Source organism: Coloeus monedula (assembly GCF_965178545.1).
Source record: "Coloeus monedula genome assembly, chromosome: 15".
Taxonomy (NCBI): domain Eukaryota; kingdom Metazoa; phylum Chordata; class Aves; order Passeriformes; family Corvidae; genus Coloeus; species Coloeus monedula.
The window spans coordinates 16,371,615-16,394,408 of NC_138795.1; the positions used below are offsets into that span (position 1 = coordinate 16,371,615).

The following is a 22,794-nucleotide window of genomic DNA, read 5'->3' on the forward strand; positions in this document are numbered from 1 at the left end:
CCCTCTCCCCTTGGCCGCAGCTGTGTCCATCAGCCCCATCACAGGAAGCACTGGAAAGCTCAGGTATTGCTGTTCCCCCTTCCCATAGCCCAGGCTTTGCCACCACAAAGCTCACCAGCTGCACAACCATGATGATCCCCCACACTTGCCTCCTATGCAAGCTTTATGCTCACTGACAGAGGAGTTTATTTCATACTTTATCAGAGCTCAAGTTTGGGCAAATTAGGCCAAAAAGCTCTGCAGATTCCTTACTACCTGGCTTTCATGCACACGGTAGAAGCTGGTGTGGAAAGCAGCTTTTCAGCTCTCCCCTTTGCTAACTGGAGTTTACAGATGCTGAGGGCAGGGGAGAGCAGGTTTCTCTCTGCCTCAAGGCTCTCTACCAGAGCCAGCAACTCCCCCGAGCTCACTTCCCCCAGGGGAGAGGAAAGAACTGATTAAGAGGTTATTTTTACTGCAAAAAAAGAATCATTCCTGACCCACTGTATGAAGTGATACTTGCTGGAATTACCTCAGCTCCAGGAACCTGCAACCACCCCAAGAACAGCTGGGATTCCTTTCAAGAGAGGTGGGAATCCACCTCTGGAAATTTTTTTTGCCAAATCATAGAACTATTGTAAGATTATTTGGGTGGAAGGGACATTTAAGACAATCCAGTCCACCTTCCAGGAGACCAGGTTGCTCAAAGCCAGATTCAGTCTGCCCTTGAACACCTCCAGGCATGGGGCAGCCACAGCTTCTCTGGGCCATATGTGCCAGTGTCTAAATTGCAAATGCTGGCTTAAAACCAGGGACCATTCCCATTTGAATGGATCAGTGGCCAGAGTGGCTTTATTCATACCGGAGGCAGCTTTGCTTGGTGAGCAGACCCACAAACATCACACCCCTCCCAAGCATCGGCTGGCAAGGATGAAGAAAATCTCCAAAACAATCCCCATGGGGCCAAGCCGGGATGGATCCTGCCCCCAACCCCTTACACCACCACTGCTCCCCAAGGGTGGCACAAGCTGATCCAGCAGCCCTGACCGCACATTCAGGGTCTGTGCTGCTGACGGTAGTACCCCACCAGCATGGAATTGGTGCTGAATGCAGCCTTCAGAGTTCCGACTCCTTTCCGCCTCCGTGATTAAATTAACAACCCAAGTGTTTGTTACAAAGTGTTATTTATTAGAATATTGCATTGCACTTAAAAAATAAGGGAGGTCTGACCCTGTCATCTTGACCTACATGAAGGATGCAGGGTCAGACCTACAATAAATATAAATACTATGTACAGTTTATCTAAAATAAATATATAATTTAAAATGAAAAATATCTTGTTAAATAGCTGTTACCCTCCCCCCCTCCTGCGGCGAAGGAAGCCCCGAGCCCGGTCTCCTCCCTTTCACAGCTTGTTCCTCGGCACACAATGCAGTGGACGGAGAGCCGCCGGAGAGGCCCTGTGCCCCCGGTCAGCACCGCTCCCGAGCCCGCTCCGTGCCGGAGATGCCCACGGAGCTACCGCGCTGCCGCCGCTGCCCGACCGGCCCCTCCGCGGGTGCCGTCCTGGTGCTCCGGCGAGCCCCCAGCGTGCCGCAGCCCCGTGCCGCTGGCGCCGCGGTCTCGCCTCTTCCAGGAGGTAGAAGTGCATTAGTGCCGACCCCTGCAAGAGAGAGGCGGGAGAGTCACACCACGATCCTGGGCTGCTCTTCTGCCACAGAGCAATCCCTGCACGGTGGGACAGAGGTGCCGTCTCACCCAGCCCGGCGGGAGAACCTCGTGCCCACCCAAGCCCCAGCGGCCACTCACCGCCTCTCGGGGCTGGACCCGGGAGAATGGGAGCCTAAATACCCCACCATGCTTCCCTTCCAGGGACCACAGCACTTTTTCCCCCGGACACATCCACCCCCGTAGTGCCCAGGGTAAAGGGGACAGTGAAGAAAGCGTTGTGCCAAGTTTCCTTCCCAAAAATTCAGCTCCTATGAACAGCTAAAATTCCCACCCCCAGCACTATGACGAACATGACAGAAATTCTCCAAAGGCATTACTTCATCTTCACAAAGAACAATGACTTTTCTTTTTTTTTGAAGAAGAGAAGTAACTGTAATATGCTGGACCACATCTAACGTCAGGATTTAGATCAGACCAGAGGAAGTCTGATATCTTTTCAGCACCCAGCCCTGCAGCCACCCCTAGGACAGAGCACACACCCCTACCCAGCCAGAGGAACATGGCATGGGCTGGCAGCAAGATTCCCCTGTGCCAAGCTGGTAGGCACTGCTCTGGTGCAAGTAATAAGAGTGGGAATGAAAAGGAAAGGGGCTTTTTACACATATATATAAATAGAGGCAATATCTAAGGAGGGGAAGTGACTCAGAGGGTCAGAGAGGGAGCAAAACAAGTGGGAAAAAAACCTAAACAAAACAGACACAGCTTCCCTACTATCAAACATGCCCAAAGCATGGAACACCAGCACAGAGCAGGGACTTGGGGTTAGAAAGAAGGAGATAGGAGTGATAGCAGTGTCAGAGGGACAGGGATTTCAACAGGAAGGGGAGAAAAGAGGGCTGGAGCTCCACAGCGCAGCCCAGGCTCTCTGGCCAAATCCAGCCAGCTGCTTCTCCAGGCTCAAGCTGCCTTCAGCTCCCGCCTAGCTCTGGCGCAGGATCCACACAGCAGTCCCAGCCAGCAAGAACAGCAGAGCCCTTGGATGTCCACCAGCCCCACTGCTGCCCCGTGCCCAGCCAGGGGCTCACCTCGCCAGCACCTGGCATCCTCAGTGATTCACAGTGATGCCCAGCTTGATTTTCTCTTCGTTTTCTACATCGTAGCCACCCCTCTTGTGACACCTGTGAGGCCAAGCAAAGGGATGCTCAGGGCATGGAGAAGTCCCTGCCACCCTCTCCTCTTGCACATGGTGTTCCCCGGGACACAGATCTGAGAGCTCAGTCCCATCCCACTCACCTGAGCATCAGCAGAGCTGCGATGATGACAAGACACAGGGAGGACAGGACAACAGCAACGACAGCCAGGGCTGTGGTGTGGTCGTACGCACTGGGTGGGTGCTCCACTGGCAGCAAGAGGCCGTGGCAGCGCTCTCCATGATACCCTGGCTGGCATCTGGGCAAGAAGAAAAGTCATAAAGGTCAGTGATGAGCAAGGACAGGAGGTCTTCGTGTCCCCCACACCCCATTGGAAGGCGATGCCTGTGTGCTCAGCCAGCCAGCAGACTGCTTGCTCCCCTTGGTCCCCATGCCCTTGAGCTGGGAGGTCTGGGGTCACCATCATCTCTATTGTACTGGTAAATTAGGCTTCTCCTGCACCAAGTGAAGACTCCTAGAAAGGTTGAGCTCTCCTCCAGTAGAAGGCACTGGGGTCAGTGCTCTTCCCAGCCACCCCAGGCAGACACAGGTTGGCCAGACCACCTCTGGAAATGGCAAGGGAGCAGTGAGGCAGCTGGCCCAGCATTTCCCATGGAGCAGGATGTCCCTGCACACCCTGCCAGCTGAGAGGTGTCCCATCCCTGGAGACTTGGGAGGTTGCTCATGTAACAGAAATAATGCTCCACATAGGCTGAGAGGCTTCCAGCCCTCCCTGAGCCACATCGCACTGATGCAACCAGATATATATATATCCCTCTATATCCAGCACCACTGACCCTCAGGCTGATCTCCAAGCCACACTCAGCCCAACCCTCCTCCTGGGCTCACAATGCCACATGCCAGCATCACCTCCCAGACACAGCAGCAAGGCTGGACACATGGCAAAGGTGCAGGACCCACTCCAACAGCATCCTCATTCCACCCTGTGCCCCAGGAAGCAACACTCCAGGAGACCCTGTGACAGAGGCACAGCCAGCCACCAAGAGCAGCCACAACCAAGTGACATCAGTGACCATGAGGCTTCTTTATCAGTGGAGACTGGGGAAGCTGGCCACTGTTACTAAAAGGCAGCTCCCAAAACCCTGCTGCTTGCCTGTGTCCCAGGTTCTCTCCCAGCCCCAGGGATCTGCTCAGGGGACACCTGGCTGTCCCAGTCCTAAGCAAGGGTGTTGCAACCCACATTGTGCTGGGTCACTAACCCAAACTGAGCCTGCAAAGATCTCCCCTCACTGGCAGTCCTGAGTCCCCCATGCAAGGGCCCAACTTCGTGACAGCTTCCACAGGGAGAAACTAGGGGGTTAGAGGAGCTCTGTGGAGCTTGATCCCTGCGGACTGCAGATCCTGTGGGCACCATAAGCCAGGGAGCTATTATCTTCCCTAGGCTCAAGGCTGGGTGGCTTAGAGGATTGATAGCGAAGAACAAAGCCTCTTACATATCTGCCAGCTCAAGTCCTGCCCACGTCAGCGGGGATCAAATATGCACCCCGGGGTATCTCCCGCAGTAGCAGTGCTGTATCCAGGTGCCCCAGCAGCAGGCAAACACTTTCTCCTCCACTTGCCTCATCTAGTCCCTGCTTGCTCTGCATCCTGGGGGGTGGGCAAGGAGGGGTACACAGCCCTGTCTTTCATCAGGCCGAAAGGACAGCTCAGGCATGGCTTTGGTAGCCTGTCCCCAAAGGTGCTGCCTCCCCTCTGCTTTGCTGGTAGCATGGCAGAGATGCTCCTCCCACCTGCACTGATGCACCCTGACAGATGCAGGAGCCCCGAGATGTCAGAGTGGGGTATATATAGGATGAGCTTTGCCACATCAGACCTGCAGAAGCCCTCAGCTGCCAGACCCCAGCCCTACACACCATTCTGCAGCCCCCAGCACAGCAGCTCGGCCAGAGCTCACCGTGCTGGCAGGGAATGCTGGCTCCAAGGCCGTAACAGGTTTTGGGGGAAGGGTGGACATTTCTCAAGAAGTACAAGGAAGAGGCCAAGTCAGAGTTGTCCCTGCTCGGATAGGGAACAAGCACTAAAAATATCTCTGCTTTTCCTCTGCCCAGCCTGGAGAATTGAAGGAACCGTGACTAAGGCTCCCCCCGCACAGGCACACGCCAGCAACTCACATGCAAGAGGGAGCTCCCAGCTCTCGGATGTACTTGCACTCGCCGTGAATACAGAAATCCTTGTACTTCCGCAGGCACGGGTCTCTCTTCTTCCCCAGGCCTTTGCCTTTTCTTCTTTTATTGCCGTTCCCTTTCTTCTTGGGAGTAACGAGGCCTTGAGGCTTTGACAGGAAGGCAACTGGAAAACAATTTGGGAAGGAGAGAACAGCAGTCAGATCAGCTCCACGTGCCAACCAAAGGGAAGACAGAGCCACATCCCAGGGCTGCCACAACTGCTCAGCCGTGGCTCCCACAGCCCTTTGTGCTGGGAGCTGCCCCCGAGCCCGGGGTGGGGGGGGCATTTTTTTCAGCTCCTCACAAATATCATGGCCTTTCCGATTCATAAGAACAATTCTCAAGGAAAGAAAGGAGTCGGGCAGGGGGAACAGAGCTTTATACATCTCAAATGCTGCTATTATATGCACCAGTTTCCACTGAATACAGAACATTGCTAATTGCCCCTTTATCTGGCCTTTATTTCCCTGACAAGCGCAGGCTTTTCTAAGACCCTATTCATGGCTCTGATGGACTCTCCTTCCCGTGGGCACAAGGATGCCTTGCTCACCCCAGGGCAGGATTAAAAGAGCAAGCCTGCCTTAAATTTTGGTTTTGCAGAGCCAAGGAGATGGTGAGGGCATCGTTCCCGTGAATTACAACGGGATGTTTTAATTGTGGTGCAATAACCAGCGGCTTTTGGTGCCAGGCCAATCCCCTGCTGGGTTGGTGGAAGCTGGAGCACCAAGCTCCTCACTCATACACAGCCCAACACCAGCAACGGTACTGGAATGGTTTTTAAGATGAGCAGATGCCCAAAAAAATCAGTTCCCAGCTTGATCTCACTAGGTGCTAAGGAGTTGGAGAGCACTCACTGCTCCAAGGGGGATTTTTTAGCCCCCCCGAGCTACAGCGCTCAGGAGCTCCAGTGAACTAAGCCCTGGGCTGCTCGGGGAGGAGAGTGCAGCAGAGTCCAACCTGGCAAGCTGTAACCTGCCCAGTTCCTTCCCAGCAAATCCTGACAGAACCAGCGCCTCTCATGCCGGCACACACCGGTTGCACACCTAGCAAAGTTATTTCGACATCCTCCACACTGCGCTGCACGCTCCACACCGGAGAAAACCGATACTCCAGGAAACTCTGTGGCTTGAAGAAACCCCCAGATGAGGCTGACAGCAGAGGCTGTTCCGTCCCCTGCGCCCCATCTCCCAGCCATAGCCAGCCGACACACACTGCTGCTTTCCCCGAGGGCTGAGTCCCCCGGTGCGAGTGGCTCAGCCCGGTTTTGCCAGCTTTTTGTCACAGTCTGCTGGCACAGCCAGAAAGCAAAGAAAAACACGGGAAAATGGGAGGGCGAGCTGCACGGGACAGAGCACGCTCCTGGTGCCAGGTACTGCCCTCGGCACGCCGCGTGTTCGAGGCACAGGTACATGTCACCACAGGTACATACATGGTCCCCCGAGCAACCCCCACGAGAGTCCCCGGGACACTCTCTGGTGCCAGCCCGGGGCAAGGAGCCCGGTGTGAGTGCTCGGGAGCCCCAGAGAGCGGCAGTGCCCCCACCGCCCCCGTGGCGGGGCCGCCGGCTGACGAGCCCTGCCGCGGAATGAGGAGCAGCCGCGCGTGGGCGGCGGTGACTCACGGCGGTCCCCGCGCCACGGCCACCGCCGGGAGGGCAGCGCGGCTGCCCGGACACGGCAACCCCGCCACGAGGGGCTCTGCCTCCTGCCGGCCAAGCAGCTGAGGCCCGGGACCCCCTGGAACCCGCCCTGCCGGGGACTTCAGAAACACGGACAGCCCCTGGCAGGAGCTCCACTGCTCCGTGCTGGTGCCCCACGGGCGAGTCCCACTCGGGTCTGCTGCCGCCGGGGCTCGGTACCTGGGGACTGCTCCTACCCACCACTGCAAGTCCCTCCGAGGCGGAGCCGGAGCTGCTGCTGGGGCACCCGCGGGACTGAGGCGAGCTCAGCCCGGCGCCTTCGCGACCTCTCCGGCTCCAACTGCCCCCAGCCCAGCCCGTCCCGCGACCCCGGCCCCGCCCTGGGACCCCTTATCCCGTCCATACCTCTCGGCAGCTCGCTGAAGTCGTTCCCCGAGGCCGCTCCGCCGCCCTCCTTCTCCGGGCTGCCGCCGAGCAGCGGGGCCGTGGCCGGGACCGGCACCCCGCCGCCGCCGCCCTTGTGCAGCACCTCGTTGTGCAGTTCGTCCCGGCGCAGCCCGCCCGCCGCCGCCGCCGAGCACACTGCGGAGAGAGCGGTCAGGAGCGGGGGCTGACGCTGCCCTACCCAGGACCGCCCCACGCGGGACAGGGGTCAACCTTCCCGTCCACCCATACCCAGGAGCAGGACCGCGTTGCCCGCGCCCAGGACCGGCCATGCCCGCGTTGCCCAAGACCATTCCCCCCACATGCTCGGGATCCTCCAGTCGAGCACGGCGCTGGGATGCGTTACCCGCAGCCGGGACCCTCCCCACGCCAGCCCGTACCTGCCGCCAGCAGCGCTTGGATCAGCACCGCCCGCCCGTCCATGACCCGCGGGCACACACGTCCAGCCACCACCGTGCTCCGCTCGGTCCCGCGACAGTGCCCGCTCTCCGGTAGGGCGGCCCCGCCGCGGGTAGAAAGCTGCGGGCGGCGGGGCGGGGCGGGGAGGGGCTGAGCGACCGCCCCGCCCCCGGGAGGGTTTCCCCGCCGCCCCGGGGCCGTCCCGCCGGCCGAGACCGGGACCGGGACCAGGGTCGGGGACCGTGACCTGGGCCCGGTGGGTTCTCCTCGCTCAGAGGGTGGGCCAGGGACTTAACAGCCACCGCCGCCCCGGTGCCGCTGCGGGATGGGCTGGGCGGTGAGAGCCTGAGGAGAAAAGGGTCTCTGCAGGGTGCAGAGGGCAGGAGATGGCCTGGGGAAAGTGTGGCCCCAGCCAGGGTGAGAAGAGGGGGATCCCGATGGTCCCCGTGGCCCCAGGCCCCGGCTGGCAGGTGCCCGAGGTGGCCCGAGGGTGCTGGGGGAGCGGGTGCACCTTGCAAGAGGAGCATCAGGTGAGAGGCAGGACCCCAGGAGTGAGGGCTGCACCTCTTCCTGGCCCTGGGGATGGGATGACCCTCAGAAAGGGGACAGACTGCCACCCGTGTGCCACTGCATCAGCGGTGGGACAGGGAGGTGGTGGCAGTCTGAGATGGCAGCAGAGACCCTTTCTGTCCCCAAGTCCCCCTTTGGGCCCCTATTGAGGTCCCTATGTGATTGGGTCACAGCCTCGTCTCACAATAACCCCCCCAGCCAGCCACTGTCCTTGTGCCTGTCTCAGCCTGCTGTGTTTGGGTACTGCCAGAACTTCCCCATCCCCTTCACCGTGCTGGCAACCGTGTGCTGTGTTTGGCCCCATCCTCAGCACAGGTGACAGCGCAAGAAATGTCACTGACGTCAGCGGTGGGCGAGTGCAGGGTCCTGCCCCAGCTCCCCTTTGGGCCAGCAGAGGCTCCTGGCTGGTTCCTCGAGGTCCTGAGCTCCCAGGCCCTGGCCGGTTTGGGCTCAGCTAGTCATGAGCAAATATTCCTGCCATTGTTGTTGCTGTCTCCAAGGAATATCACTGGATCTGGCACCCCCCCCCCCATCCTGCTCACGCCCTCCTTCTTGCTCAGACTTGACTTTTGCAATTGTTTACTGGTTGTTTTTCCTTCCGCCTCCTCTGGCCATCAGGAGCCCAAAGCCTTTGGCAGCGGAGCAAGGTGGTGGCACGGGCGAGGAGCGTGTCCCTGGGCAGTCCTGCACACTGGCTCCTGGGGAGGTCCTCGTGTTGAGATGGAATTTTTTGCCCCTGCCAGTCCCCCACCACGTCCCCAAGGCCAGGCTGGGTGTGCACAGGCAATGTGTGCGGGCAGCATTGCCAGCTGACCTGGCAGCTCGGGAGAGGGAGGTACCAGCTCACGTCAGCCAGGGAGGCTGTTGGCACAGAGGGTTGGCAGCGGGCAAGGGTGGGGGGGGGAGATACGTGCAGGCTGCTGATCCTGCCTGCCTCTGCTTCCTGCCTCTGCCTCCGGCTGCCTCTTCCCCTCTGCCTCCCACAGCCTCCCACGACCCCTGCCCATCTCCTGCAGCCCCTCACAGCCTCCCTGCCTGCACCTCCTGCCAGTTAAGCCCCATCTTATGCTGCTGAGGCAGCCCCCACAGGAAGGGGAGGTGAGCGCTCCTTATCGATGGGCCCTTCTGCCAGGGGCCTTCCCGTGGTCCCTACCCCAGCTAAGGGCACCCCTCCACACACCGTGGAACCCACTGGTATGGCAGAGCAAACAGCCTGGACACCCTGAGCCAGATCCTTGGCCTCAGTTCCTGCGAGGCAGGTACCAGGACCTCAGGAACCCACACTCGCACCCACACTTCCCCAAAACGTGAGTCTGCCGTGGTGGTGCCTGGCCCTGCTCCAGCTGTTCCTGGGGTGGATCCTGCCGGGTCCAGCGGGCTCCAGCACAGCCCGGCCGTGCCGCAGCCGCGGGTGTTTGCGGTCCCGCCGCCGTGTTTGCAGTGCACACAGCCCCGCGGTTTGTTGGCGGGGGGGCGAGGGGCCAAGCGCGGTGGAGGTGGCGGTGGGCACAGCGAGCACCGGCGCTGTTCTCTGCTGGCAGCGCTGTGCAGGCCCTGCCCTGTCCCTGTCCCTGGCCCTGGCAGGGTGCTGCAGCTGTGCCTACGTCCTTCCCCCTGCATCTGCTCACCTGCTGCAGCTCACACAGAAGCCTTCCAAACACCGTGCTGTGCCCACGGCAGGAGGGGTGGCACGGCTCATGGCAGCTCCTCCTGGGAAAGCGGATATGGGGACGTGCTCTGGGGAAGGATGTGGCACCGTTGAGCAAATCCAGAGTGGGGAAATGAGGGGCTGCCAGTGGTAGGGCTGACAGCAAGGGCCAGGACGGCGTCAGGGCTGTGGCCGTGCCACCCCTCCTGCCATGGGCACAGGCACAGACACCGATACTGCCACCAGCTATCCAGGGCTGGCCCTGCCACCCCTCACCAGTGCCTTGCAGGGTGCAAACAGGACTGGGAACACACTGGTCCCCATGAACATCCTTGTCCACACAGGTCACCTGCAGGAGGCAGGTGGGTGCCCTGGTGCCTGGCCCAGGTGGGCGGCTGGACGTGGCAGGACACAACCGTACTGGGACCTGTGGGGCTGACCCTGCTGTTTTGAGATGGTTGTTTTGGGCTTGGCTCCTGTGTATTGGTTTGTGGTCAGTTTAAACCAGTTCACAGGTTTTATAAGGTGTGGGATGAGTGGGATCCTGTGAGTGCCGGAGGGGAGCCCACGCCTGTGGCTGCCGGTGCCGGTGGCCATGAGAGCCCACGTGCCCGGGGCGGGTGGCACGGCTCTCCGGGCAGCAGACAACTGCTCACAGCCCAGACCAGAGTGCAGCAACCCTGGAGCTCCCTCACAGGCTTTCGGCTGCAGCATCTTCCCCTCCGGCACGGCCACAGCGGCCAGGAGAGCTGGTGCCGCCCTGCAGTGGGAGGAGAGGGGGGACGTCACCTGCCCGCCGCTCTTCATCCAGCTCAACCAGCTCCTCAGCAGCCCGGCGGGGCTGGAGTGGAGGGAGATGGCCAGGTAGGCACACCTGAGAGACAAGCTGCTGGGCCACGCTTTGGGAGCCCAGCCTTCCAGCTCAGCATGTCCCGAGGCTGGCGGTTCCTCAGCCTCAGCCCCAAGGCAGGGCTCTGCCCCCCAGTACCTGCGCTGGGCTGACTTAATCTCATGGGAGAGGGCAGGATGTCAGGCAGGCCAGGCACAGCGCCCTTCCTCCTGCTCCTCTCTGTCGCCTCTCCAAGGCTCCAGCGGCTGCGCCGGGGCTGGGATGTCCCCGTGCCCCATAGCACCCCTCCACCACCCGGCAGGGGCACGGGGACATGGGCCACGGGGGTCTGGGGACAGCAGTGGGTCTCCGCTCGGGGTCGGGGGGTCTGTGGGGACCAAAGCCGCCGGGCTGTGGCTCTCCCCGGCACCCAGCCCCGTTATCCCCGCACGGCTGCCCCTCGGCAGGAGCCTGCGGTGCCGGGGCACGCTCTGCCCGTGCAGCACGACGAGCACCCCGCGGCTGCGCGCCCACCCACGGGGACAAAGGGAAGCTCTGTCTGTGCCCGGCGTTAAAATATTTGGCATGGCCCGAGCGTGGAAACAGCTCAAGACGCTTCTGTTCTGACTCCAGCAAGCGCTGCTAATGGCAGGGCCACCCCCAGCCCCAGCACAGCTGGGGAAATGGATGGGCTGGGAGCAGCCCTGTGGAAAATGTCTGGGGGTGCTGGTGGGTGACAGATGGGACATCAGCCGGCACTGTGTGCTCAGAGCCCAGAAAGCCGAGTGTATCCTGGGCTGCACCACGGGCAGCAGGGTGAGGAGGGGGTGCTCCCTCTGTTCTGCTTTGTGTGACACCCCCCTGGGGCACCACATCCAGCTCCTGTTGAAGTGCATCCAAAGGAAACCATGGAAATGATTCGAAGGCTGGAACAGCTCTGTTGGGCAGCTCTGCTATGGAGACAGGATGAGAGAGGTGGGGTGTTGTTTAGCCTGGAGAAGACAAGGCTCAGGGGAGACCTTAGAGCCCCTTCCAGTGCCTAAAGGGGCTCTAAGAGAGATAGAGAGGGACTTTGGACAAGGGCCTGGAGTGACAGCACAAGCAGGAATGGCTTCCCACTGCCAGAGATCAGCATTATGTGGGATATTGGGAAGAAATTCTTCCCTGTGAGGGTGGTGAGGCCCTGGCACAGGGTGCCCAGAGAAGCTGTGTCTGCCCCATCTCTGGAAGTGTTTGAGGCCAGGTTGGATGGGACTTGGAGCAACGTGGGATAGTGGAAGGTGTCCCTGCCCATGGTGGAGGGGTTGGAATGAAATGAGCTTTAAGGTCCCTTCCAACCTGAGCCATCCTGACGTCTCATCACAGTTGGAATTCCCCTTATCAGATCTTAGCGAGGTGCGGGTCTGCAGGAATAGGGGCGTGACCACTTTGTCTGCCCAGCTACCCCTATGCTGTGAACCAGCTGCAGGCCCCTCTGAGCCACCCAAACTCCTCCCTGCCTATGCAAATCTCAAAATTGGACCCAGGCTCCAGCTCCCACTGCTTGGCATGGGGCGCAGCACCTACCCTTCTGCTTGCTGACCCCCCACATCTCCCTGGGCAGGTGGATAAAGTTCGAGGAGAAGGTGGAGGATGGCGGGGAGCGCTGGAGCACACCCCATGTCCCAGCTCTCTCCCTGCACAGCCTGTTCCAGCTGAGGACATGCCTGCAGAAGGGGACGATGCTCCTGGACCTGGATGCCACCAGTTTCAAGGAAATAATCGGTACATGGGTAATGCAAAGGTCATCTCCTGGGATGGGCTGGTCACCAGAGAGGGACAGGCCACCAGGAGATGCCTGTAGAACAGCACTGGTACCTGGGGGGCTTGTCTGCTTCTCCAGCTAAGGGGGTTTTCCCCTGGGTAGCTCCCCAATGGGCAGTGAACCAGGGGGACTCAGAGCTGTCCCTGTCCTTGATGCAGACAAAGCACTTTGTGGGCAGCCCGAGGAAGCAGAGCTGCAGCCTGCACTAAGGGAGCGCCTGGCAGCCCTCCTGCTCCTCCAGCCACAGCACCAGCCTACAAAATCCCTGCTGCAGCTCCTTGCCGAGCTTGGTCTCTCTCCCTGCCGAGGTAGGAAACCCCACTGTCCCACTAGGCATCCTCCCACTGCCTCCAGCCCGGGGCAGTACCCATGCTGGCCGTTCGCTTGCACATGGACTTTGCTGCTTCCTCTCTTTCTTTGCAGGGAAAGCCAAAGGCAGGTCTGAGCCCAGAACCCAAATCTCCAAAACGCCTCTTAAGGAGCAGGTACGGCAGCATGGAGCTGGGCTGGGAGCAGCTACTGCATCCTGAATACCCAGCCACGGCATCCTGAGTACCCAGCTGCTGCATCCTTTTCCTCTCAGCTGAGAAACAGATTTAAGAAGAAGGTCCTGCCGGGGGCCGAAGCAGCCCATGTTGCTGTGGGGGAAGTTGAATTCCTGGAAAAGCCCTTTGCTGCCTTCATTCGCCTCAGATGTGCGGTGTCCCTCGGCTCACTGGCCGAGGTTTCTCTTCCAAGCAGGTAACAGAGCACGGCCGGGGGCCCTGTGCTCCCCCCCCCCCCCCCATCCCTGTCTCTCCATTTCCTCCCACACCAGACAAGGCTTTGCCTGTCCAAAGCAAAGGGAATGGCACCCAGCGCCACATGCATTTCCAGAATCCTGTCTCACTGCTTCCCCTCCTGCTTTTCCCAGCTTCTTAGCAGCACTCCAGAACGGACTGAGTGTGGAGCATCTGTTAGGCAGCCTGGAAGGGACATCCCCTGTGTCATTCCCACTGGGCTCTGCATTCCCTGTCCTTAGTTGGTTCTGGATGCTCTCTGCTTACTGCCGGGAGCATGGGGGCTGGCGGCGGGGCGGGATGCAGGTTTTTAGAAGCCTCTTGCCCTCCCGCTGTTCTCCTGACGGGTGGGACGGGGTGGGGGGAGAGGAGCAGGGCAGGAGGTCCCCATGGTTTCCCGTGGCTGAGGAATGCATCGTCTGAAGCCGCGAGGGGAAATGGGCAGCGTGCCTTCAGCCGGGGACTTGCTCAGGCAGCGCGCAGAGGAAGCAGCCGGGGATCAGGAGGGACATTGCCACCTCCTGGTCAGTCTGCCCAGAGCAGCCGTCCTCCAGGAGCTGCGAGGAGCAGGACACACATCCACCTACCTGCTGCTCTCTCCTCCGCGGGAGTGGGGTGGCAAGTCCCCGTGAATGCCCCTGGGTCTCGAGGGTTTCATGATAACCCCTCGCCCCGTATTTTCCTCTCCCAAACCAGAGGGGGAGGGAGACTTTGTCCCTGCCCATCCCTTTGCCCAGGGTGCCATCCCCTTTGCTGGCCATGCCAGTCTGTTCCACAGGTGCAGCCACCACCTCAGGGTTGTCTCTCATCCAGATCCGTCTCTGGCGTCTTAAGGTTTTGCCATCGCCTTGCTGCAGATGCCCGGGTGAAAGCAATCCCATGTGGCAACTTGTGCCTTTGGAGCAGGCTCCAGATGCCTCCAGCATCAGGGGGTTCTGTCAAGTCCCACTTGCACTGCCAGAGGAGTTTCCCTGCCCCCTCTCTGGGGGTTTGCTCAGGCCATGGTCACTGGAACTCTTGACAACCTCAGGCTTTCAGGACTGTAACCATTTCTGCCAATTTTGGAAAGGCTTGGAGGACTCAGTTAAACATTTGTCTGGACTGTCCCTCTGGAGATTTTGCACCATCCTCTGAAGTGTGGGATTTTCACCTTATTTTATCAAGGGCTCTGAGCTCTCTTTCCAGTCTCCTCCCGTGTCCCCTGGGTCCTGTCAAACCTGCTGCCCGTGCTGCTGGCAAGCTCTCCTTCCCTAACACTCCAGCATCCTGCCTGCAAGCAACATTCCCAGGAAAATTATGCCACAGACACCCCCAGATGAGGATTTCTCCTCCTCTGTCCCAAAGACCTGTTCCCCCACACCTCCCAGTCTGGATTTCTGCAGACCCTTGTGATCCAGCCAGGGTCCTGGTGTCCCATGGTCTCTGTGAGGTTTCCATGCAGTGGCAGCAGACACTGCAGACGTGTCCTGTCTTCTGCCCCTGACAGCACTTTTAGGGTGGCAGAAGCCACCCAGGCTTGCCTAGCCACCATCCCCAGCATTGCCACATCCCTATGGTCCCCCCACCCAGAGAAGCATCCCCTGGGGAGGAGAGGCCTGCTCTGGAGATGTGCTGTCTTGCCACAGGTTCCTCTTCATCCTGCTGGGCCCCCCCAAAGTGAAAGCCTACCACGAGGTTGGCAGGGCCATGGCCACACTGCTGACAGATGAGGTGAGCCTGGTGCAGCACCCATGGATGGGATGGGCCTGGAATGGGGACACCAGGACTCCTCTCCTCTGCAGGCTGCAGTGGAGAGCAGAGGATGGGGCGAGCTGGTGGCCTCCCTTGCCCGGGATAAGAAAACAAAAGCTTGGGTGGGTTTGCAGGATGTAGGGCACCTGTTGCCCTGAAGTGGATGGGTTTGTTTCCTGGTGATGGCTGCAGGCCGGGAGGAAGGTTCCAAGTGGATTAACGCAGGGACATGGTGGCTAAACCACGGCATCTCCCCACAGCTCTTCCACAGGGTTGCCCGGCAGGCTCAGCACCGAGAGGACCTCATCACAGGGATAGCAGCGTTCCTGGATGAGCTGATTGTGCTTCCTCCTGGGAAATGGGACCTTAGCACCCGAATTCCTCCACCAAGCCATCTGCCATCTCCACGCAGGAGGTGGGCTGGAGGGAGGGTATCCCAACCCCTGCCAGCCCCTCTGCAGGGTCCTGCAGGGATACCTCTCCCTGTAACATTGGAACTTCCATCTCGGTGGGGATGAAGCTGCCCAGGAGCAGGGGTGTCCTCCCAGCCAAGCCCCTCCACCCGTCCCTGCTTTGGTCCCTGCTGCTGTTAGTCCTGCTGTCCCTGTTAGTCCTGCTGGCAGTGGATGGCAAATTCCCACCACATGTCCTCCAAAGGGAGCTGATGGGAACACTGGGATTCAGCACTTGGATGTGAAACTCATCCTCCGAGCAGGACACCCTAGGCTCTGCCCAGCTCCTCCACTAAAACTAGCCCTGCAAGGGCTGGCTCCAGGGCTTGCCAGAGGGAATCACGGTTGGGTTGGAAGAGACCTTTGATGATCATCATCTGCCATCTCTCCTCCTCTTCCTGATCATTCTCCTCTCCATTATCAGGGGACACACATGCCCTGTTTGCATCCCTGTCCTCTCTCCATTCTCCCTTTCCCTTCCTAGTGTCCCCTAAATGTGCCTGGGTCCTGAGGGTCCCAACCTGAAGCTTGTTGTCTCAGGCTCTGCTCTGCCACAGGACCGCTGTGGACCCACTGGACCAGCAGCCACATGGTAATGGGGACACGACAGCAGCTGGGGACAGAGCCAGCGCAGGGCACCCACACTCTGGGGAGGAGTTGGAGAGGACAGGCAGGTCAGTGTCTGGAAGGGCAGTGGGAGGTGCAGCAGGGTGCTGGACTTGGGGCAGGTCACTGATTCTCATGGGGCAACTGTGTCCAAGCCCCTCTGAGCCGCTGTATCCAGGGGAAGGGATTATCCCTTGCCGTGCATCTCTCCGGGTGGTTTGCTCTGAGATCTCCCTCCTCCACCCCAGGCTTTTTGGGGGGCTGCTGCGAGACATCCAGAGGAAGGCACCATGGTACGGCAGTGACTTCTCCGATGCCCTGCACCCTCAGTGCCTCTCAGCAGTGCTCTACATCTACCTGGCGACAGTCACCAATGCCATCACCTTCGGGGGCATGCTGGGGGACGCAACCGCCAACATGCAGGTCAGTGCAGCTGTAGGGTGCCTGGTACCAACCCTACTCAGCCCAGTCCAGAGGGCCCCTGGTTGCCCACCTCCTACCAGCATCCCCAGGACATCCTGAGCATCACCTCAATTCTGCCTCCTTCCCCCGTGGTCCCCAGTACTGACCCTGTATTCTTCTGTGCTGCTGTGGGGGAGAGGCCCACAAGCCTCCTCCCTGCCATGTGCCTGGCACCTGGCACCCATTCCCTGCATTTCAGGGGGTGCTGGAGAGCTTCCTGGGCACAGCCTTTGCTGGCTTCATCTTCTGCCTCTTTTCGGGCCAGCCCCTGACCATCCTGAGCAGCACCGGCCCCGTGCTCGTCTTTGAGCGCCTCCTCTTCTCCTTCAGCCAGTGAGTTCGCTGTCAGGGACAGATCCTCAGCCCACTGTCACAGGCCACCATCACTCCAGGCAGGTGTCATTGGCGAGGCTTTGAGTCACCCTTTCACCCAGGGACCACAGCCTGGACTATCTGGAGTTCCGCCTCTGGATTGGGCTCTGGGTGGCCTTTTTTGGTGTGGTGCTGGTGGCCACCGAGGCCAGTCACCTGGTGCGGTACTTCACCCGCTTTACCGAGGAAGGCTTCTGTGCACTCATCAGCCTGATATTCATCTATGACTCCCTGAAGAAGATGCTGAGCCTGGCAGATGCCTTCCCCATCAACTGGCAGTACCGGCTGGACAACGTCACCTCCTACAGCTGCACCTGCAACTTGTCCAGCCCCGGTGAGCCCAAGCAGCCGTGGGCGGGTTGCTGCTGCCCCAGGATCCCGCTGGGAACCTCCCCCCTCTTTGGATGGGGGAAGGCACTGGAGGATGAGGCTGCCTAATCCCATCCTCGCCTGCCTGACCACACTGCACCATCCTCCACTTCCCTCCATACAGTCTGTCCATCTATTCCTGCCTCCCAGAACTGCCCAGGAACCAGGCAGGGCAGTACAGGGAGCAAGGAGAGCCTTGGCCCATCTCCTACACCTCCAGAGGCTGGCTGGAAGGGGGCACCTGGATGGGTTTGCTCTGCCATTTCTCACCCAGTCTGTAAATCAGGGGGTCTTTTCTGGAGCTTAAAGACACAACCCTGGAAATTATACGACCCACACTGACCCCAAAGGGACCTACACCATGTGCCAAACATTAGTGCTGGCCAGCCTGGGGTCAATGGTGCCTCTGAGTGTCTGGTACTTTAGCCAAGCCCTTCACAGGGATAACCCCCCTTGGTGCTCCCTGGACATCAGCCAGAGCCAGGGCCTCAGAGGTTCCATGGGGCCCCATCCAGCACCCTGAGCCCTCAGGAAGAGCTTGGGGACCCAGCCTGATGGCAGCATCTTCCCAGTTATCCTGATGAAACCAGCACCAATCTGACCCCCTGTCGCTTTGCAGGTCACAGCTCTGCAGGGAATGACACGTCGCTGCCCTCACCCCTGGCCACCCGGCAGGTACAGCCCCTGCTCCCAGGCAGGCGGGTGAGGCGCTGGGGTGGGCCCAAGGTGTCCATGTGTGACCCTTCCTCACTGCCTACATTGTCCCTGCAGCCTCCTGCCACCCCAGAAGGGCTGAGCAGGAGCCAGTGCCTGGGTCGAGGTGGGCACCTCTTGGGTACCAGCTGCCATTACGTGCCTGATGTCACCCTCATCTCCTTTCTGCTCTTTGGGGGCACCTTCCTCTTCTGCACCGCACTCAAGCGCTTCAGGAGCAGCCGCTACTTCCCTGTGGGAGTGAGCATCTTTCAGCCACCCCAGTGACGTGGCCACCTATCCCACTGGTGTGGGGATGGCTCTGGGTGCTGCATCCCAAGGCTGCTCCTGGAGCAGCCCCCACCCCAGCCAGCCTGGGCTAAACCGTCTCCATCTCCATCTGCAGGTGCGGAAGCTGGTGAGCGACTTCGCTGTCATCCTGGCCATCCTCGCCTCCTGCGCTGTCGATGCTGTCCTGGGCCTGGAGACCCCCAAACTTCTTGTCCCCAGCGAGTTGAAGGTGCCAGCAGGGTGGGCACAGCACTGTCAGGGTTTGGGTCTGTGCCCACCACAGTAGCCCCTGAAGTCACTGTCCTTCTCATCACTGGCTCCAGCCCTTCGGGGTGCAGGCTGCACCCCAGCAAATGAGAAAGGGTTGAACACAGCTGATCCCATGCACTGTAAATAACCTGGCTCAGTCCTGGACTATACAGATCACACTGGAGCAAGAGCCACAAGCTCAGCTCTGGGCTTGGGCTTCTCGCCCTGGGTGTGGAGCTGGGCTGGCAGTGTCCCAGAACAGCTGGCGCTCAGCACCACCTCCTCAGGCTCACTGTCATCGCTGCCCAATGCCACCTCTTCCACCTGCTGTCACGGGCAAATGCCCAGCTCCTGGCTTGGGGTGTCCAAGAGCAACACCCTGCTCTGCCACAGCCAGGGTGTCCTGGTGGAGGGCTGGTGGGGCACTCTGCCCAGCTGCATCCCCAGGATGAGTGAGGATGCTCTTCCACTCCCGAGGTGGGGCATCCCTGGGTGCCTGTAGGGCTCCAGCCTGGGCACCTGGGGCTGGTCCCATCACCCAGCTGCACTGCACACCCCACAAATGGGTGGCAGCTGCCATGACCCTCCTGCTCTCCACAGCCCACAAACCCAGCACGGGGCTGGATTGTTTTCCCCTTCGGAGCCAACCCATGGTGGGTCTGCCTGGTGTCTGTGGTGCCTGCTGTCCTCGTCACCATCCTCATTTTCATGGACCAGCAGATCACAGCTGTCATTCTCAACCGCAGGGAGTACAAGCTGCAGGTGAGCAGAGGACAGGGAACAGGCAGCACCAGCCAATGCAGAGGACCCAGGTCCTGGCTGGGCCCCACAGAAGCAGCCAGGAGAGAGCAGAACCTCAAACTAGCCAGGAAAGTGGGAAGATGCCCCCAGCCCTGCTGCCTTCTCCCCTGCAGAAAGGAGCAGGCTTCCACCTGGACCTCCTCTGTGTCTCCCTCCTGATGGTCATCACCTCTGTCACCGGCCTCCCCTGGTATGTCTCAGCCACCGTCATCTCCCTGGCACACATGGAGAGCCTGAGGAAGGAGAGTGAAACCTCAGCCCCTGGCGAGCACCCCGAGTTCCTGGGCATCAGGTAAACAACAAGCCTGGGCCCCACTCTGGGGAACCCCTTGCCCATGGCTGTGGAGCCAGGGGACAGGGACATGCCCACGCTGTCCATCAGACCTGGCTTTGGGGATCTCCCCAGAGCTGACCCCTTTCCCTGTGGCCATCAAAACTGCAAAGTGCAGAGACCCTGGGGGCCAGCAGGGTAGGTAGGGGGGTGGGCTCCCAAGGGACCCCGGGCACCTGTGCCACCTGTGCTGCCACCCACAGGGAGCAGAGGCTGACAGGCCTGGCTGTCTTCATCCTGATGGGAGTCTCTGTCTTCATGGCCCCCGTGCTCAAGGTAGGAAGCCTGGCTGGGTTGGCCTCTTTTCCGAGGCGCGGGGTGGCCGTATCCTGCAAGGCTGGAGGTTCCTCACCCTGACCCGTCGAACCAGCACAGGAAGCCTGTCTGGCAGGCAGGGAGCTGTGCACTGTGTGGGTAGGGACTGGGCCAAGGGTTTGTCTCCAGTGCCACTGGAGGGCTGGGATACAAGGCACTGTGGCCCCATGTCACCTGTCCCTCCTCCCCATGTGTATCAGGGTCCTTGTGCTCTCCAAACACACCCCATCACTACCTCTCCACACTGCCACATGGATGACCTGGCTGCTGTTGGCTTTCACCGCTGCCACTGCCGTGCTAGGAGAAGCCCCTCCAGTGGCCCTGGATTACCTGTGGGCAGACAGGAGGTCTCTTTTTCTTGACCTCTTTCCTTACCTCTGAGGCTGGTCTTGTACAGCCTTTGATATGGGACCCTCCCAGCAGTCTCACCTCCAAACTGGATTTGACGGAAGAACTATTAGACGGATCAGGAATTGCTTGGATGTTCATGACCAGAGATTTACAGTCAGTAGCCCAATTCCAAACAGAAATTAGTAACAAGTGGTGTCTTCCAAGTGTTCCTACTGGACAAATACTATTTAATATCTTCATCAAAGGCATAGATAGCAGGATGGGCCACATTTGCAGATGGCACCAAGCTGAGGTGCAGTGACACACCTGGGGGATGAGATGCCATCCAAAGGGACCATGAAGGAGGACATGGGCTCATGTGAACCTCAAGTGGTTCAATAAGGCCAGGCTGGGCTGTTGGGAACAAAGGAGGCAAAGGCTGTGGACACACCTGCAGGCTTTTACAGGAGAGGACACTTAGCAGGCATGGAGCCCCAGGGAACAGCCCTGCTGATCCCCCATCCCACTGTCTTGCAGCATATCCCGATGCCGGTGCTTTATGGGGTGTTCCTGCACATGGGGGTGACGGCGCTGAACAGCATCCAGGTGAGGGAGGGCTGCACTGAGAGGGGGTGCTGGTGGGGGCTGGTTTGGGTTTGCTCAGCAACAGCTGCCACTGCACAGCAGAGCCTGGATTTTAGCTCTGTGTGGTGTACAGCCTGGCATGGAGCTGTCTGCCACCAGGACAAGGGGGGAGAGAGGGACCTTTCTAGAGCAAAGGAAAGGGAAAAGCAGGGGTCTGGGATGCTGAGAAGCAGGAGAAACTCGTGCACTGATGGCTCAGGTGGTTTGGGAAAAGTGGGACCAGTGGATAATACAGGGATTTCCTCACCTGGGAGCTGCAGGCAGAGCTGGGACATGACAATCATTTGGTTCCGGTATTGCTGCTCATGTGCCAGTTCTGTTCTTCTCCCAAGAAACCAACCGAGGGGGAAAAAATCCCCATTCCAGAATTATCTACACCACTTTTTACTCTAAATAGTACAGTCTCCTTGCAATTACCCTGCTCTGGATGACAGGTTGGGAACCTCCCACCCTCTCTCTGCTTGGGAAACCCGGAGTTGTGCTCTGGATGAGGCTGCAGCAGTTTCCTGTGAAGTGAGGGGGATCAAGGGGTGTTATCTCTCAATTAACCCTATAAGGGCAGCTAGAGTTCTTTCTAGAGGTCTGCCTGGAAAGCGCTCCCCTGGCCTGGGGTGACGGTGGTACCAGGACCCCTGGTCTTGCAGACAAATGCACTGGCTCAGGCATCAGCTGGGGGTCAGCACAGACAGCAGGAGGGCTGAACTGCAGAAATAATGGTGAAACCCCATCCTGCTGGCCCTAGTCCCAACAGGAAGGTGGGTGAGAGTTGCCCAGTAGTTGGACAGGTGTGACCCACTTGCCATCCTCTCGCTGCAGCTCACGGACCGTGTGCGGCTGCTCCTGATGCCAGCCAAGCACCAGCCAGACCTTGCCTACCTCCGCCATGTGCCCCTGCGCCGGGTGCATCTTTTCACCGTCATCCAGCTGCTCTGCCTGGCCCTGCTCTGGGTTCTCAAGTCCACCATGGCCGCTATTATTTTCCCAGTGATGGTATGGCACCCCTTGAATCAGCAGCACGGCTTTGGTGCTGGGCTGGGTGCTGCCCACCCTGAGCATCACCGGGCCGGCATGATCCTTTGGGAGCGGACATGAGCACTGGGGGAGGGGGGGTGCATGGAGGTGCTCAGACACCCAAGGGCTGGCAGAGGCTCTCTGGGGCCACTGCGGGGCTTTGCCACCAGCCTTCACACCCTGGGCTGGGGCCGTGGGGCTGTCACCAGAGGCTGAGTGTCACTGCTGGGCAAGTATGGTTCCCTGGGACAGAGCCGGAGAGGTGACAGGCCACCATGGCATCTCCTGGGGTGACAGAGGGCTGTGACAGAGAGATGCTGCCTGTCCCCCGGCCCCAGCGATGCTGACCCGTGCCTGGCCCCGGCCGCAGCTGCTGGCGCTGGTGGGGATCCGGAAAGGGCTGGAGCGCATCTTCTCCGCGCACGACCTGAGCTGGCTGGACGGGCCCCTGCCCGGGCCGGGGGCGGCGGGGACACACCCCCGGGAGCGGCCGGAGCAGGGGAGCAGAGCCGAGGAGGTCGGTGGTGTCCTGGGAGCCTCGCTCGGCCGCAGCTGCCCCGGGGGCCGAGCCGCTGGCGGAGCTGGCGCGGGAGCGCCCGGGGTGGGCGCGGAGCCAGCCCCGAAATCTCTACTCCCCCCACAGTGCGAGCCGATGCACCGCCCGGGACCTCAGATCAACCTCTCCGTGAACTAGGCCGGGGCGGGGGCCGGGGCTGTGCGGGGACATCGCCCCGGGCCGGGGGTCGCAGGGCCCGAGACCCCCGGGGGACCCGAAAGCCCCCGGCCCGCTGGGCCACGTGGCCGCGCGGTGACGTCACAGTGGGCGTGGCCGACGGAGCACAGAGCCAGGGCGCCCAGCCTATGGCGGCCTGCACCCGGGAGGGGGCGTGGCCAGGGGGAGGCGTGCCCTTCTCTTTGATTGGCAGCTCCACGACCCAATCACCGCTCGCGACAGGCAGGCGTGTGACGGTATCTCGCGCTGACGGAGCCCTTCAGAG

General features: G+C 60.2%; 2 protein-coding genes across 2 annotated transcripts; one reads left to right on the top strand and one right to left on the bottom strand.

Moving 5' to 3' along the window:
* Positions 1–1,393: 1,393 nt before the first annotated feature.
* HBEGF (heparin binding EGF like growth factor) lies at positions 1,394–7,564 on the bottom strand. Its single transcript, XM_082291337.1, has 6 exons — positions 7,490–7,564; positions 7,071–7,247; positions 4,973–5,150; positions 2,944–3,099; positions 2,736–2,828; positions 1,394–1,642 (listed from the first exon to the last, which is right to left on the bottom strand). The coding sequence occupies exons 1-5, from the start codon at positions 7,530–7,532 to the stop codon at positions 2,756–2,758; spliced, it is 627 nt and encodes a 208-aa protein (XP_082147463.1). The 5' UTR covers positions 7,533–7,564; the 3' UTR covers positions 1,394–1,642; positions 2,736–2,755.
* Positions 7,565–10,321: 2,757 nt separating this feature from the next.
* Positions 10,322–22,490, top strand: SLC4A9 (solute carrier family 4 member 9; the record flags this gene model as incomplete). The annotated part of the gene is made up of 20 exons (XM_082291475.1): positions 10,322–10,590; positions 12,159–12,319; positions 12,518–12,667; positions 12,783–12,844; positions 12,943–13,100; positions 14,764–14,848; positions 15,130–15,284; positions 15,879–15,995; positions 16,176–16,350; positions 16,589–16,722; positions 16,824–17,095; positions 17,750–17,805; positions 17,902–18,084; positions 18,230–18,343; positions 18,964–19,125; positions 19,278–19,456; positions 19,699–19,771; positions 20,678–20,746; positions 21,602–21,775; positions 22,167–22,490. The coding sequence occupies 20 exons, from the start codon at positions 10,322–10,324 to the stop codon at positions 22,488–22,490; spliced, it is 3,072 nt and encodes a 1,023-aa protein (XP_082147601.1).
* Positions 22,491–22,794: the final 304 nt, after the last annotated feature.